The sequence below is a fragment of the Pectinophora gossypiella genome, chromosome 8 (genome assembly GCF_024362695.1).
Source record: "Pectinophora gossypiella chromosome 8, ilPecGoss1.1, whole genome shotgun sequence".
Taxonomy (NCBI): Eukaryota; Metazoa; Arthropoda; class Insecta; order Lepidoptera; family Gelechiidae; genus Pectinophora; species Pectinophora gossypiella.
The window spans coordinates 2515112-2528912 of NC_065411.1; the positions used below are offsets into that span (position 1 = coordinate 2515112).

At 38.8% G+C, this 13801-nt stretch overlaps 1 protein-coding gene across 1 annotated transcript in view; it reads right to left on the reverse strand.

Annotated features, from left to right (window-relative positions):
• The window catches only part of LOC126368851 (guanylate cyclase 32E-like), a 182808-nt gene that overhangs the window by 35542 nt on the left and 133465 nt on the right, over nt 1-13801 (reverse strand). The window contains exons 12-13 of the mRNA XM_050013027.1: nt 8219-8356; nt 4959-5256 (exon numbers count right to left, since the gene is read on the reverse strand). Of these exons, the coding sequence (XP_049868984.1) occupies nt 4959-5256; nt 8219-8356 (436 nt within the window). The remainder of the gene's footprint in view (nt 1-4958; nt 5257-8218; nt 8357-13801) is intronic.

Below are 13801 nucleotides of genomic sequence, written 5' to 3' on the forward strand. Positions count from 1 at the left end.
TAACGATATGAGCAACTAAATGTATGATTACTTCATGATATGGCCAAACGTTGGCAATCATAACGAAAAATTGGTAACATTATCCACCGGTAGTGGCGATGGTGTCGATTATATTTAAAATATATATGATTGATATTATAATCGATGAATCGATGTAATTGTACAATATTCCATATCGATTACGTAAATAATTTTGAAACTAAGAAATTAATCGACTTTTCGCACCACATAACATGAACACCGCCTGCATTAACGTTGCTTGAAATATCATTAAACGTTGACGTTTCAACGATATGGTCAACTTAAGTTGGCTATTTCATGAAATATGACCATTTCATATGATCATTTCATGAAATGATCAATTCTAAGATCTGGCCACGACATATACATACACACATACCTCACGCCTCCCACCAAAGCAAGTGGGGTGGGGCTAAGCAGAGACTATGGAATTCCATTTGCTTCGAACCTGACACATTTCTATTGTTTCTACACTCTCTACATCAGTCGTTTCATACACTCACGCCGGTTCAGAGCAGATCGTACGGAACATTTATTAAGAATATCTCCAATATACTCCATGCACGTCCTAAGTCTTCCTCTGTTCCGAAAGTAATTAGTATTATATACATACGTAACTATTTCCGTCTGTTACCTATTTACGATTAAACCATTGAACCGATTTACATGAAATTTGGTATGACGAAATCACAGTTTACAAGAAAATAAACGTTTATATATTTATTTATTTTTTATGAAGATAGTTTGACACCCAAGGAAGAATACAGGATAGTTTTTAATAAAGAAATAAACTATTAATAATAACCGCGCATGTTATGCAAATGAAGTCGTGGACGAAAAGGTAGTTCACAATCTTTCTTTAAGACTGCAACACTGAATAAAGTTTTTTCTCTCTGAAAATAATACCAGGTTCAATATAGACTATTCCACGAAAGAAGTCCACTGATTTTAATGGAATCTGCGACACAAGCGCCGCATGACTTGCGCTAGTATATTTTATCTGACAATATTTACGCTTTGTTTTATAATAGGCTTATGTTTGACAAGCAGAAGTCTAGCATCGTCCTATCAGGGCTTAAGTCTAGAATCATCCAAACAGGGCTTTAGTCTAGAATCATCCTAAAATAGAAATATAATTCCAGTTCCCTTTTAATTCTCTTACTGTATTTTCTTTTTCTATTTATTCTTCTTTACCATACATAATATAAACATATACATCATCATCATCATCATCATCATCAGCAGCCGTACGACGCCCACTGCTGGGCATAGGCCTCCCCCAAGGATCTCCACGACGATCGGTCCCGCGCTGCCCGCATCCAACGGCTTCCCGCGACCTTCACCAGATCGTCGGTCCACCTTATAGCGGGCCTACCCACTGAGCGTCGTCCGACACGTGGTCGCCATTCAAACAGCCTATATTCTTCCCACTACTGAGCACAGGCCTACCCTCGATAAATCGGAGTGGGTGTGGAGTACTCCACCACGCTGATCCACTGCAGGTTGGTGGACGTGTTTTTACGGCTAATAGCCGGGCCCAACGGCTTAACGTGCCCGACCTCCGTGGTCTAGTGGTAGAGCGTTAGGCTCAAGTTTTGGAGGTCCGGGTTCGATTACCGATGGAAACATTGTCGAAATCACTTTGTGAGACTGTCTTTTGTTCGGTAAGGACTTTGCAGGCTTGCGCCGGTTGTCCGAATAAGTAAGACGATCGTTTTTTACCAAAAGAAAATAAATAGCATTTTTTTCCCAGACAGGTAATATCTGTAATAGAAACAGTAAAGGTATTACGTTGGTCCACTAAAGCCGTCCTAAGTGCTAAAAGTGTAAATAAAATTTAACACGTTTTTTCCTTGAGTAAAGTCTAGAGTTCCAAAAATTTATTTATTTTATTTAAAAATCCTATTTCATTTCTATTTCCTACAAGATTGCTATCAAGATTCCATTTCGTGGAATCAATATATCTGTTACTAAGGAGATTTAGTACTCATATTTTTTTTTTGCATGCATTTAAGAGTTTGATATCCTCAGTGGCCTAGTGTGTTTTGAGAGTTAAGACGTCAGCCACGCTCAGCCAGTAGGTTCAATTCCCGATGGGTACATTGTCGAAATCACTTTGTGAAACTATCCTTTGTTTGGTTGAAAGAATGGAGGCTATATCACCTGATTGTTGGGAAAAGCAAAATTATTCCGTTTTTCGAAAGGCACATTAAGCCGTTGGACCCAGTATTAGTCTAAGCACCGCCAACAAGTGCGGGTTACCTAGCAATAATTGTTTTTTCTTGTAATCCTTTTATCCCCTGGGATGTAGGACTCGGATAACAGATTTCCACTCCTGGCGACCTTTTTCAGCTTGCTCCCATGACATGCCCAGTTTTTAAATCCCGATGGTCGCCAGGTCTCGATGAGCCAGAGCTCGGGACGTGTGTTCCATAGGTTTGACCAATCCACCGCCATTTCTGTGTGCAGATATCAGCCTCCACAGTATTTTGTCCAGTCCATCTCCACAGTTCTGAGTTTGTAATAGTCTTAGACCAAATATCTTTGATATTTACCGTAAACATTTTATCTCTTACTTGAACTAAGAAAATACGAAATCAATTATATAGGCCTTTTTTGACGTGCCTTATTGCAGATTTGCCGCAAATAGTAGATATTATCCACTTGGCCGGATAAATGGTGAACGCTGAGGAGTCTCAGCTGGCACAAAATGTAATACAATACGACTGAGGGTGCCCAATTGGGCGCGAAACTCGCCGTTGACGCCGGCTGAGTCGGTATCGGGGTGTCGCCAAGAGATACAACTAAATCTAAATATATAAAAAGAGAAACTGACTGACTCACTGACTGACATCAACGCACAGCAACGTAGGCACTTGAAATTTGGAAGGGACGTAGATTAGGTACCGTAGAGGTGCACTAAGAAAGGAATTACCGAGATTCCCATAGGAACGGGAATTAGCGGCAAAATCCTTTTGTATGAAAAATCTAAACCACTTGAGTTAGATGCTTGAAATTTGACATGCACTCCCACACACACAAAGATCTCACTTTTATAACACGCCACGCGGACGAAGTCGCGGGCAACAGCTAGTGTACATACATAACAACACTTACAGTAAATAATTTGTTTTAATTATTGATCTAGGTATTCAATAAATGATTTATTGCACCATAATGACTACCGAATCACTGTAAGTACTAATGATAACGGCATAGACTGCTGACTTCGTACGTATAATACGCTTGCTTAATGATATTTGGCTCGACATGTCGTAAAAATCGATTACTTCACAAATATTTTTTTCATAAGGATTACCTTTTATCTTTCAAGCAAGAAAAATAAATATTTTTATCAGAAAAATACCCTGGGCTTTCTAGATGACTGGCAACTACAAGTACAAGAAAATGTATATTCTTTATTCAGTGGTTCCCAAACTTTTTAGATAACGGAATAGGTACTAACTAAATACTCTTTGCTTTACGGAACGCCTTATCAAATGATCTATAATATTATATCTTGAGGAGCTCGGTGGCGCAGCGGTAAACGCGCTCGGTCTGCGATTGTTGAGGTTAAGCAACTTTCGCAAAGGCCTGTCATAGGATGGGTGTCCACAAAAGAAAGTTTTCATCTCGAGCTCCTCCGTACTTCGGAAGGCACGTTAAGCCGTTGGTCCCGACTGCATTAGCAGTCGTTAATAACCACCAATCCGCACTGGGCCCGCGTCGTGGTTTAAGGCCCGATCTCCCTATCCATCCATAGGGAAGGCCCGTGCCCCAGCAGTGGGGACGTTGATGGGCTGATGATGATGATAATCTAATGAAGAACCGAACCGTGATGATGATTGAATGGAAGAGAGGAAGGGGTAGACCTAGGATAACATTTATGAAACAAATAAAAGAGAAGGTGCAGGTCGTGTCGTATCGGGAGGTGAATGTTTTTGGCGGGAAGAAGAGAGGAATGGCGATTACTCCACCGACAAGAGCGCAGCTCTTAAATATAGGGAGAGATAATGTAATGGCTGCAGCATACCTATGTACATACAAAGTCGGTCCAAAAGTTCTGTCATATAGGAAAGTAATGATAAAAATAATGTATCAATCCTTTTTCAAAAATACATACTATTTTAAAGTACATTAATCAATGAATTAAATAACTTAAAATTATTCAAAATGTCCTCCCTTATTTTTAATAACGGCCCTTAATCGCCGCAGCCAGTCGTTTATCACAGCACGCACAATTTCCATGTCTATTTCAGCGATTGATTTAATAATGTCCGACTTTAGGCTCTCCAAATTTTTATTTGGTTTAGCACAGAACTTGTTCTCTAAGACTAAATTAAGCGATACAACTGCTTACCCATCGTTTGGCTAACGATATGTAAAACCATATTTTATCAAAAATTGTCATTGGGCTAGGCTGACTTAGGCTCGCATACGACCTCACATCATACGACTTAATATGTTAGGGATGCAATGAGTTTTTTAACTTGGACACTGACACAGAAGGACAGAGTGAGACTCGAGTCCTTTGAAATGTGGTGTTGGAGGAGGATGGAAACAATAAGTTGGACAGAAAGGGTTACGAATGAGGAAGTGCTAGTAAGAGTAAGGGAAAAGAGACAAATACTGAGAATTATTGAGGAAAGAAGAGGCAAGATGATTGGACACGTAATAAGACACGAATTTATCAAAAATATCATATAAGGAAAGCTAGAAGGAAAGAGAGAAAGGGGATGACCAAGAAGAGCTTACATGGAACAGATTAAAGAAAAGGTTAACGTCGTGTCTTATAGGGAAGTCAAGAAGTTGGCATTTGATAGACTGGAATGGAAAATGCTACACCGACAAGAGCGTGGCTCTTAAATTGATGATGATGAAGGAGTTTTAATCCCTTTAAGGTTTACCATAAACATAAATTTAAAAAAACTACTCACTCTTCAAGTTATGGAGTCCATAGTCGGCAATTTGCAGCACCCATCGGCTGTCGACGAGACAGTTGCTCGACGTGAGGTTCCCGTGGGAGATCAGGGGGGAGTCGTGTAGGTACGTCAGCCCCCGCAGCAGGTCTGCCACCAAGCTCGCCACGAACATGTCGTCCAGGTGCAGGTCTCTGTCTGCCAGTACCCGGGCCAGAGACCCTCGAGAACAGTAAGCTGATACGACACAAGCAGAGCCACTTTCCACGCAGACTCCCACGAACGCTACCAGGTTTTCGTGGCGGAGTTCGCGGATCTGTTGAAAATATACAACATATAAACAAAAGAACGGTAATAGCATGGCGCCTATAATATCCTCAAAAGGGAGAGGTATAGTATACACACCTACTCCTCGCCAGCTATGTGTAAGTCCCGTATAATGTTGAATAGTTTATTGTACATTAAAATATTACTAACTACACTATCCCACTGCAGGGGAAAATCCAATTTGTTCACAAATCTTCCGCTCTGTTCTCTCAACACACATTAAGACGCTGCTTGATCACAATTATCATAAAAAACAGCCGCACAGGCCTACCTTCAATCAACTAGAGATTCTCAATACCCCATTGAGCATACGGCTAATAACCGGGACCAACGGCTTGACGTGCCTTCCGAAGCACGGAATCATCTTAAAATAATGTCCTTACTAACAAAGGACAGTCTCAAAGTGATTTCGACAATGTCCCCACCGGGAATCGTACCCGGACCTCCAGATCGAGAGCCCAACGCTCTATCTAGTAGACCCATATCAAATTTCCCGAGGGCTTCTAATCTCGCCAAAGTGTCAAGTATATCGTATATCCAACTCAATCATAATAAATATGTCAATTCTACATAGGATGTCTCAAAACAATTTTATAAGAGAAAGACAATCGTTTATAATATTTCAATCTACCTTTTCCGAGGAGCATATCAAAGGTAGGTATTTAGGACTACGTTTTGACTATAAACACAAAGGCACCGCTGGAGGCTGGCAATCTCATAATATATTGTTCCCTTTGTGCCACAAAAGGTTTTCTTCATAACTGTAAGGTGAATCAACTGCTTATAAAGGTCACGGAAAGGAAACAAAGACTATTGTTCTACTAAAGTTTATTCTACGAATATACTCCATTCAAAACTCTCATTCACATCATATGTGGCATTCGATAGACAGTCCGCTTCCTTGCCTGATAACGGTCTGTTCGGCTCTTGGTGTGTGTGGACTGTAGGTGTAGTAGATGGTGAGATGTCGAGTGTTCTAGATCCAATTGCAAAACACCAGCTTGTTCTTATCACTAGTTAATTATGTTTTTATAATTGTTAAAATACACTTTCGCGGGAGGCGTCGGCCATTCAATTCGATTGCCATGCAAAAAATATCAATTATTTTATCCACTGCGTAAATAGACTAAAGTTAAACTCGAACATATATTATTATGTTTATTCATCGTCGTTATTTTCACATATTTATTTGCCGTTGAAAACCTGTTGGCAACAGCAGTAAATTTCATTTTTTTTTATAAAAAAAAATATAAAAAAAATACATGAATAGGTAGGTACCCAATAACTGTTCAACAAGAACAAGAACACGTCTAAAAATAATAAAAATAATAAAAAATAAAAAATGTTTATTTACTTTAAAAGTAGATTTTTACAATACAAGGGCTCGGGGTCTCCTTTTAAGCAAGAAGTTGCTTGTAGTAGGAGGCTCCGCTCTTCCATAACTATTTTATACATATGTAAACTAATAATTATATGTACGTGTGTATGTGAGGGTGTGTATGGGTGTGTGTGAGTATGTGTAGTGTATGTGCGCTTATGCAGTGCAGTATCTAATCTCCGAGACTATTTGACAACTACCTTTTTTTTGACGTGACTTATTGTAGATTTGCCGCAGACGGCATTAACTACTTGGCCGGACAAATGGGGAGCTCTGAGGGCTTTCACCCGGTACAAAATTTAAGAAAACAGGCCTGAGAGTGCCCAGTTGGGCGCGAACCTCGGTCAGGGCGTCGTCTGAGAGGAAAAATATTTGAAAGAATTAATCGATCCTAGTGGGTCGATAGCGATAAGCTCTGAATGAGGGAAATCGTCGACGACGCGCGGGGGCGGTATCGGGGTTCTGAAGTGTTTGGTGTCCGCGAGCTGATTGGCCGCCTCTCTGAGGCTAGATTGACAACTACCACATCCACATCCACAACGTCTTCCATTTGTTAGCGCCTTTAGGGAACATAGTTAACACCTTGAATCGTCAAATTTTACATAGATATATTTTTGTAGAACGTCTCATCCGCCTAAAACTACTGCTGCTTCTCACAACCTGTATATCCGGAGAAAAGTCGTTGCAAGTAAAACCTCAGCACAGGAGGTTCTAGGCTAGACGGTCTTAAAAAATATAAAAACATGGAATACTTTTAGTAATTTAGCTGCCTGGTATTGGCCACCATCGAGAGGGATGAGGCTTAAGCTCGGTCCAGGCTCTAGCGGTGCGGGGCTGAGTGTCTCTTGTTTAATAATATATTATTGTTTATGCTACAAACATATCTAAATAAACGGTTCGCTTTTCTTACATTCAAACAATATCGTATAATTTGATGTCTTTGTGCTTTCTATTATCTTGTCATGCGACGTTTACTGTATTATGCCAAGTGTCCTTTGTGTGCGACAGAGTAAGTACTTATATTGTTCCGTATAGTAACGACTGAGACTTTGTCCTTTGCAACTTGTCTGTATAATATTTCGCCATAGCGTTGAAATGATACGCACAAAAACTGAAGCAGTGGTAGCCCAGTTGGTAGAACGCTTGCCTCTCACTTTGAGGTCGCGGGTTCGAATCCAGCACAGGCCTAAACCAATGATTGTCGAATTTGTTTTCGAATTCATGTTTAGATCATAAATTATTATCACGTACAAAACTTCCCGGGTTGGAACGTCAGACAGGCAGTCGCTTCTAAAAACCGGACCAGTCAAATCTTTAGTTTAGGTAAGCGGACCCTGTGAATAACGGTATAATTCTTGGGAAATGATGATGATGAAAATATTACAGCAATTATGTTTTTAATATATTATCATCATTTATTATTTGTTAACAGTATTTATTTTCTCAGTGGAAGTCTAATTTATGGGCAAGTAGTCTACGCCTGTAGGTACACAACAGAGCATGGATTTTTACTAAGTACTTAATATTTTTTACTACATACTTGAAATATTTGGTACTGTAAATTTTCTCTTACCTGTTTCAGTTCTTTCCGAATGGCGCGAGTGACATCAATGCTCTTCTTCTGCAGTCTCTTCACGGCCACTATGTTGCCTCTGTACAGAGCGATGGTAGTATGTGCCCGTCTCGCTTCCACGTCCTGAGGAATTGAGGTCTAGAAAGAGACAAACTTGGTCAGTTTACGTTAACCATAAGCATAGAATAAGGAATAATACTACGTATAGAATGGCAACTCTTCGTTCCCCGCCAGCGTCTGAGCTAGGTTTATCTCACCCTCCCCTCGAACACAGTTTAGACTTGAATCATTATGGCGTCAGACGTCACACACACAGATGCGCGTGTAAGATAACGTTAATGTGTGGTGTCTGCGTAAAACGAGGTTGTTTGTATGAAGTGTCCGGGGTGTGTCATGAGTAGCATTCATAACGTTCCACTGTTGACCATAGATTTTAAAGTGCGAAAATAAGGGGATTCTCTTAAAATGCATAAATGGTTTTGTCATAATTTTAATTATCATAATCCTTTTCGCATAACGTTTTAAAGCATAATAGTACTTTCCCATAATAACATCTAAGAATACTGGTTTGTTAGGTATAACTTATTTTTGGACTAATATTTGTGGGTATAAATTTGATTCGCATATAAATAGGTATCCATAATTCTTTTTTAGAATAATAGTGTTTTGTCATAATTTTTACAAGGCATAACAGTAGGTTAGGGTGCGGCGGGGGTGGCCCCTGGGCCACCCCTACGCCGGCAGTATGTTTATCTTACACACGAAAAATATACTGAATAATCACCAACAGCATGAAATAGAGTCAAAAAATATAAAAAGTCACAATCATGAACCAAATGCAACCAAGGAAAAAGTAAGTTTCGGAAATGTTCAAAGTTGTGCCAAAACTTTTCTTATTCGGAGTATAGTTTTTATGCTTATAATACTTATGCTTATATGTCATTATTGTCATTAATAAAGATGCTTATGGTAGTTATGAGTTTCAAAATTATGCTTAAAAAGTTATGACAAATTAACATTATGCGTAACTAATAATAGGACAAGTAACATTATGCCATGGTAAATTATTACATAAAAAATTATGCGTAAAAATAGAGAACCGAAAATAAGTCATTACGAAAATTGAGACAACAGAAGCTCACCACTATTGGGTAGAGGAATATACATCGCAAGATGAACTAAGTGCCCACACCTCACTGAGCTTTTTTTTAGACCAACGTGATAGGTGATGAGCTGTATCGCCGTCTATAATGGCCGAGCCAACTGTGTTAGTGAAAACTGCACACATTTATCTACATTTCTATGTTAACATTTTTAAGTTTCCTTTTTGGTCATTCTTTCCTCGATATTTGACCTAGTTATAAAGTTTAAATTTGTATGGCACCGGACCCGTGAAAGCGAAACACTTTTGGCAGATTTTATTTTTATTTTCCTCATGCTTTCACAGTTAACCCATGGTCCCGTAGAGAAGTCAGAATAAGCGTTTAGGTATGTGTGGATACTCCTATATACATATAAACAATTTATAACATAGCTTCACGCCTGTATTCCCGAAGGGGTAGCTAGATATTTATAGTACACCCTTTCCTCGCCAGCTATCTTTAAGTCCCATGTAATAGTGGGCGAGTCTATTGCCACCACAGCACAAATCCTGATAAACATGATATCAATTGTCTATGATGCAAATGTGAACTCATTTTCATAAAGAACGAATTTGAACCACGAATAGTGATGAAAGAAACTTAGTTTTTCAAGGCCTATTAAAAAGACTAGACTAATTTTTAACGCCTTACGACTAAATTAGTCTTGTAACCCTGTAGTCTTTAGTCATAAGACTACAAATGACGACTAATTTCAGTCGTAATCTTTAACCTTATGACGTAAAAGGCTTAAAAGACTAAAACGACTAAAAGTGCCTTATAGCCTTTAGTAGCGCGAGCGCTAGTCATTCGTGCGTGATGTGTGTCTTATTATAATACAAAAATGATTAAACATTTCTGAATATAAATAATGTTTTTTTTTCTATCTATGTGGTTAGTAGGACACAAAAGATGATGAATGAGTTATGTGTAATACTCAGGTGCGAGTCCTTTTAAAAACAAGTCATTTTAGTCTAAGTTTTTTAAAAACAACTATAGTCGTTAAGTCTTTTAATACAACGAATAAGTCTTATTAATAAAAAACTCGAACCTTTAGTCTTTATTTTAGAGTCGAGTCCTTTAAGATGAAGGCTAGTCTCTTTAATAGGCCTTAAAAGACTAAGCTTCTTTCATCACTAACCACGAATATCAGGATTGAATTGTTTCATATAGCTGCTTGTCGGCAGGTGGGATGCGCCTATCAAAATCAAATCAATAATTTTATTTCAGACCATGTGTCCATAATTGTTAGTAACAGTATAAACTTATATACATACTATGTTAGTGGCAAAAAGAAACAATCTATGGTTGCGTGTTGGATGCGGTTGCGCACAGGTGGTAGTAGCAGCTGAATTATTATTATTTATATGTCATTTCCATATCTCGGGCCTATGGAGTCCCGGACTTACGATTATTATTACATAAACTGCCCATATACGTCCCACTGCTGGGCACAGGCCTCCCCTCAATCAACCGGAGGGGGTATGGAGCATACTCCACCACGCTGCTCCACTGCGGGTTGGTGGAGGTGTTTTTACGGCTAATAGCCGGGACCAACGGCTTAACGTGCCCTCCGAAGCACGGAATCATCTTACTTTTCCGGACAATCAGGTGATTCAAGCCTGAAAAGTCCTTACCAAACAAAGGACAGTCTCACAAAGTGATTTCGACAATGTCCCCATCGGGAATCGAACCCGGACCTCCAGATCGTGAGCCTAACGCTCTAACCACTAGACCACGGAGGCTGTTATTATTATTATTATTTAATTGTATCTTAAAAAGCTGTATGTTTACTAACAATAGAATAAGATTGTAATTACTAACACCTATGGATTGTAATGTCTGAAAATAAATCCTTATATATCTAGGGTATCCTTTATACTCTAAACAAATACACATTACTTCATAATAATACCTACAATTGAAATTCATTCATCTTACGCTTAAAATAGGACTTTTTTATAATTCAAAATCATTATACTTTACAAGTCAACAATTAAAAGTTTCGTCCAACTTAAACTTAGGTCCAGGAAAAAAGTCAATAACTTTCAAAGACTAATTTCAATATCAGGAGAGAGTACTCAAAAGAACATTAAGGTAGAACATTAAAATCCTACTATTAAACTTAATAATATTTTTTTACGTAAATTAAAGTTGAGAATTTGACCTTAGGCTATCATCTAGTGATTGTCGGGTCGTGTTTTGTGATAAAAGGTAATGTTTTACCTAAATAAACGTTTTTATTATTATTAAATATCATCATCACCAGCCCATTACCGTCCCCACTACTGGGGCACGGGCCTTCCCTATGGATGGATAGGGAGATCGGGCCTTAACCTCTCATCTGCCGGAACGCGGATCTCGACCAGACACAATGTAAAATCTATTGTGTCTGGTATCTCGGCAGATGAGAGGTTAAACCACCACGCGGGCGCAGTGCGGATTGGTGGTTATTAACGACTGCTAATGCAGCCGGGACCAACGGCTTAACGTGCCTTCCGAAGCACGGAGGAGCTCGAGATGAAAAATTTTTTTTGTGGTCACCCATCCTATGACCGGTCTTTGCGAAAGTTGATTAACTTCAACAATCGCAGACCGAGCGCGTTTACCGCTGCGCGCTCGGTCTGCGATTCAACGAAATCAACTGCCTGTCTGACCTTCCAACCCGCGAAGAAAACCAGCCCAATACAGGTTAGGTCACATACCTTCGAAAATGCATTTCTCGGGGATGTGGGTTACCTCACGATGTTTTCCATCACCGCTTAATTTAAAAATAAATTCGACATACATTGGTTTAAGCGGTTTGAGCTGGATTCGAACCTACGACCTGTGTGGAAGTGTACACAGATCATACACACATACATACATAAACTCACGCCCGTAATCCCAAATGCACACACAGATACACAGATCACAATGCCACCAAATTACTAAATTCTTCTACCTACGCCGTATACGTAATGTAATCCAGTAAAACCTTTCGGACTCGGAGTAAACCGACCAAATCACTAGGGACAGATATAAATACGACAAGTTACCTGTTTTCTAGGAACAGCCATATCTGTCATGATTACGTACATAAACGACCTTTTGACTTTTGACCCAGATTCGAGCTAGACACAACAAGTTATGTTTTTCATACTGAATACAAGAAAGTATGAATAAATATTATAAACATAAATACTACGTAAACAAAAGTGTATTTTTTAGTAAGTGTATTATATGTAGCATTGCCGAAATCACTTTGTGAGACTACCCTTTGTTTGGTAAGGACATTACAGGCTTGAATCACCTGATTGTCCGAAAAAAGTAAGATGATTCCCTGCTTCGGAAGGTACGATAACCCGCAGTGGAGCAGCGTAGTGGAGTATGCTCCATACCCTCTCCGGTTGATTGAGGGGACGCCTGTGCCCAGCAGTGGGGCGTATATAGGCTGTTTATGTATTATAATATATGTAGGCATATTTTACGAACGAATGAATAAACACTGCACACACAAACACAGACAAGGTACAAAGAAAAACCAAAGGTGAGCAAAGGCGTCCTTACGTAAAGATTAAGTAGAAGATTTTTTCTTTTTTTATTTCGTAAAAAACCATGAAATTGTAATACAACTGATCACCTGCCGGAGTTCGGTAAGTTTCTATTTGTACTCTAGGTACTTTCACACAATAGTAAGAATATGAATGTGTAAGTATGTTATATATTTATTTGCATGTATTTATTGGTAAGTTGTACGTATAGTTTGTACCCGCAATCTTTCAATTTTTTTTACATTTTCCCTCACCTTATGGTTGTTTGGAAGAAATTGCTTTAAGCGATAAGGCCGCCATTTGCCATGTACTTAGTTAGGAGACTTTTTGTAATTATTTATTTTTATTTTGGTGCAATAAAGTGTATTTGTATTGTATTGTATTGTAAGAATACGTGTGTAAGGATCCCATGGGAACAATTCCACGTTGTAGGCGTAACGCATACGTTTTGTAACGTAAATCTACCATTACCATTCTTGTTTTATCGCAATAAACAAATTTATAACGTACTTTATTACAAGTCAATAAAGCTTTGATTAACATGACATGCTCATAAAACCAGACGACTTCTGTATTGGCTTATATTGGCCGCTGTAGTGTCGTTACGAGTCTGCTACGAGCTACGCACACTGCTACGGTCGACTACGATTTTTTAGCTTCATAAAAATAAAGAAATAAAACGTGACGAAATGTACCAGGTTCAATTCACAACATTGTAAAGAGTAGTATAAATGTCTTTATTGCTTGAATAAGAGCTTACTAAGGTTTATGTACAGGTGTTATGTTTAAGGGCATTGATCTGATAGATTATACTTACATTGTTCATCAAGGGAAGAAGTTTAGAGCAAGTTTTAATACATACGAGTTGGGAGTCGTGCTTTTTAGCAAGTCATACACTTTGTTTGTTAAAT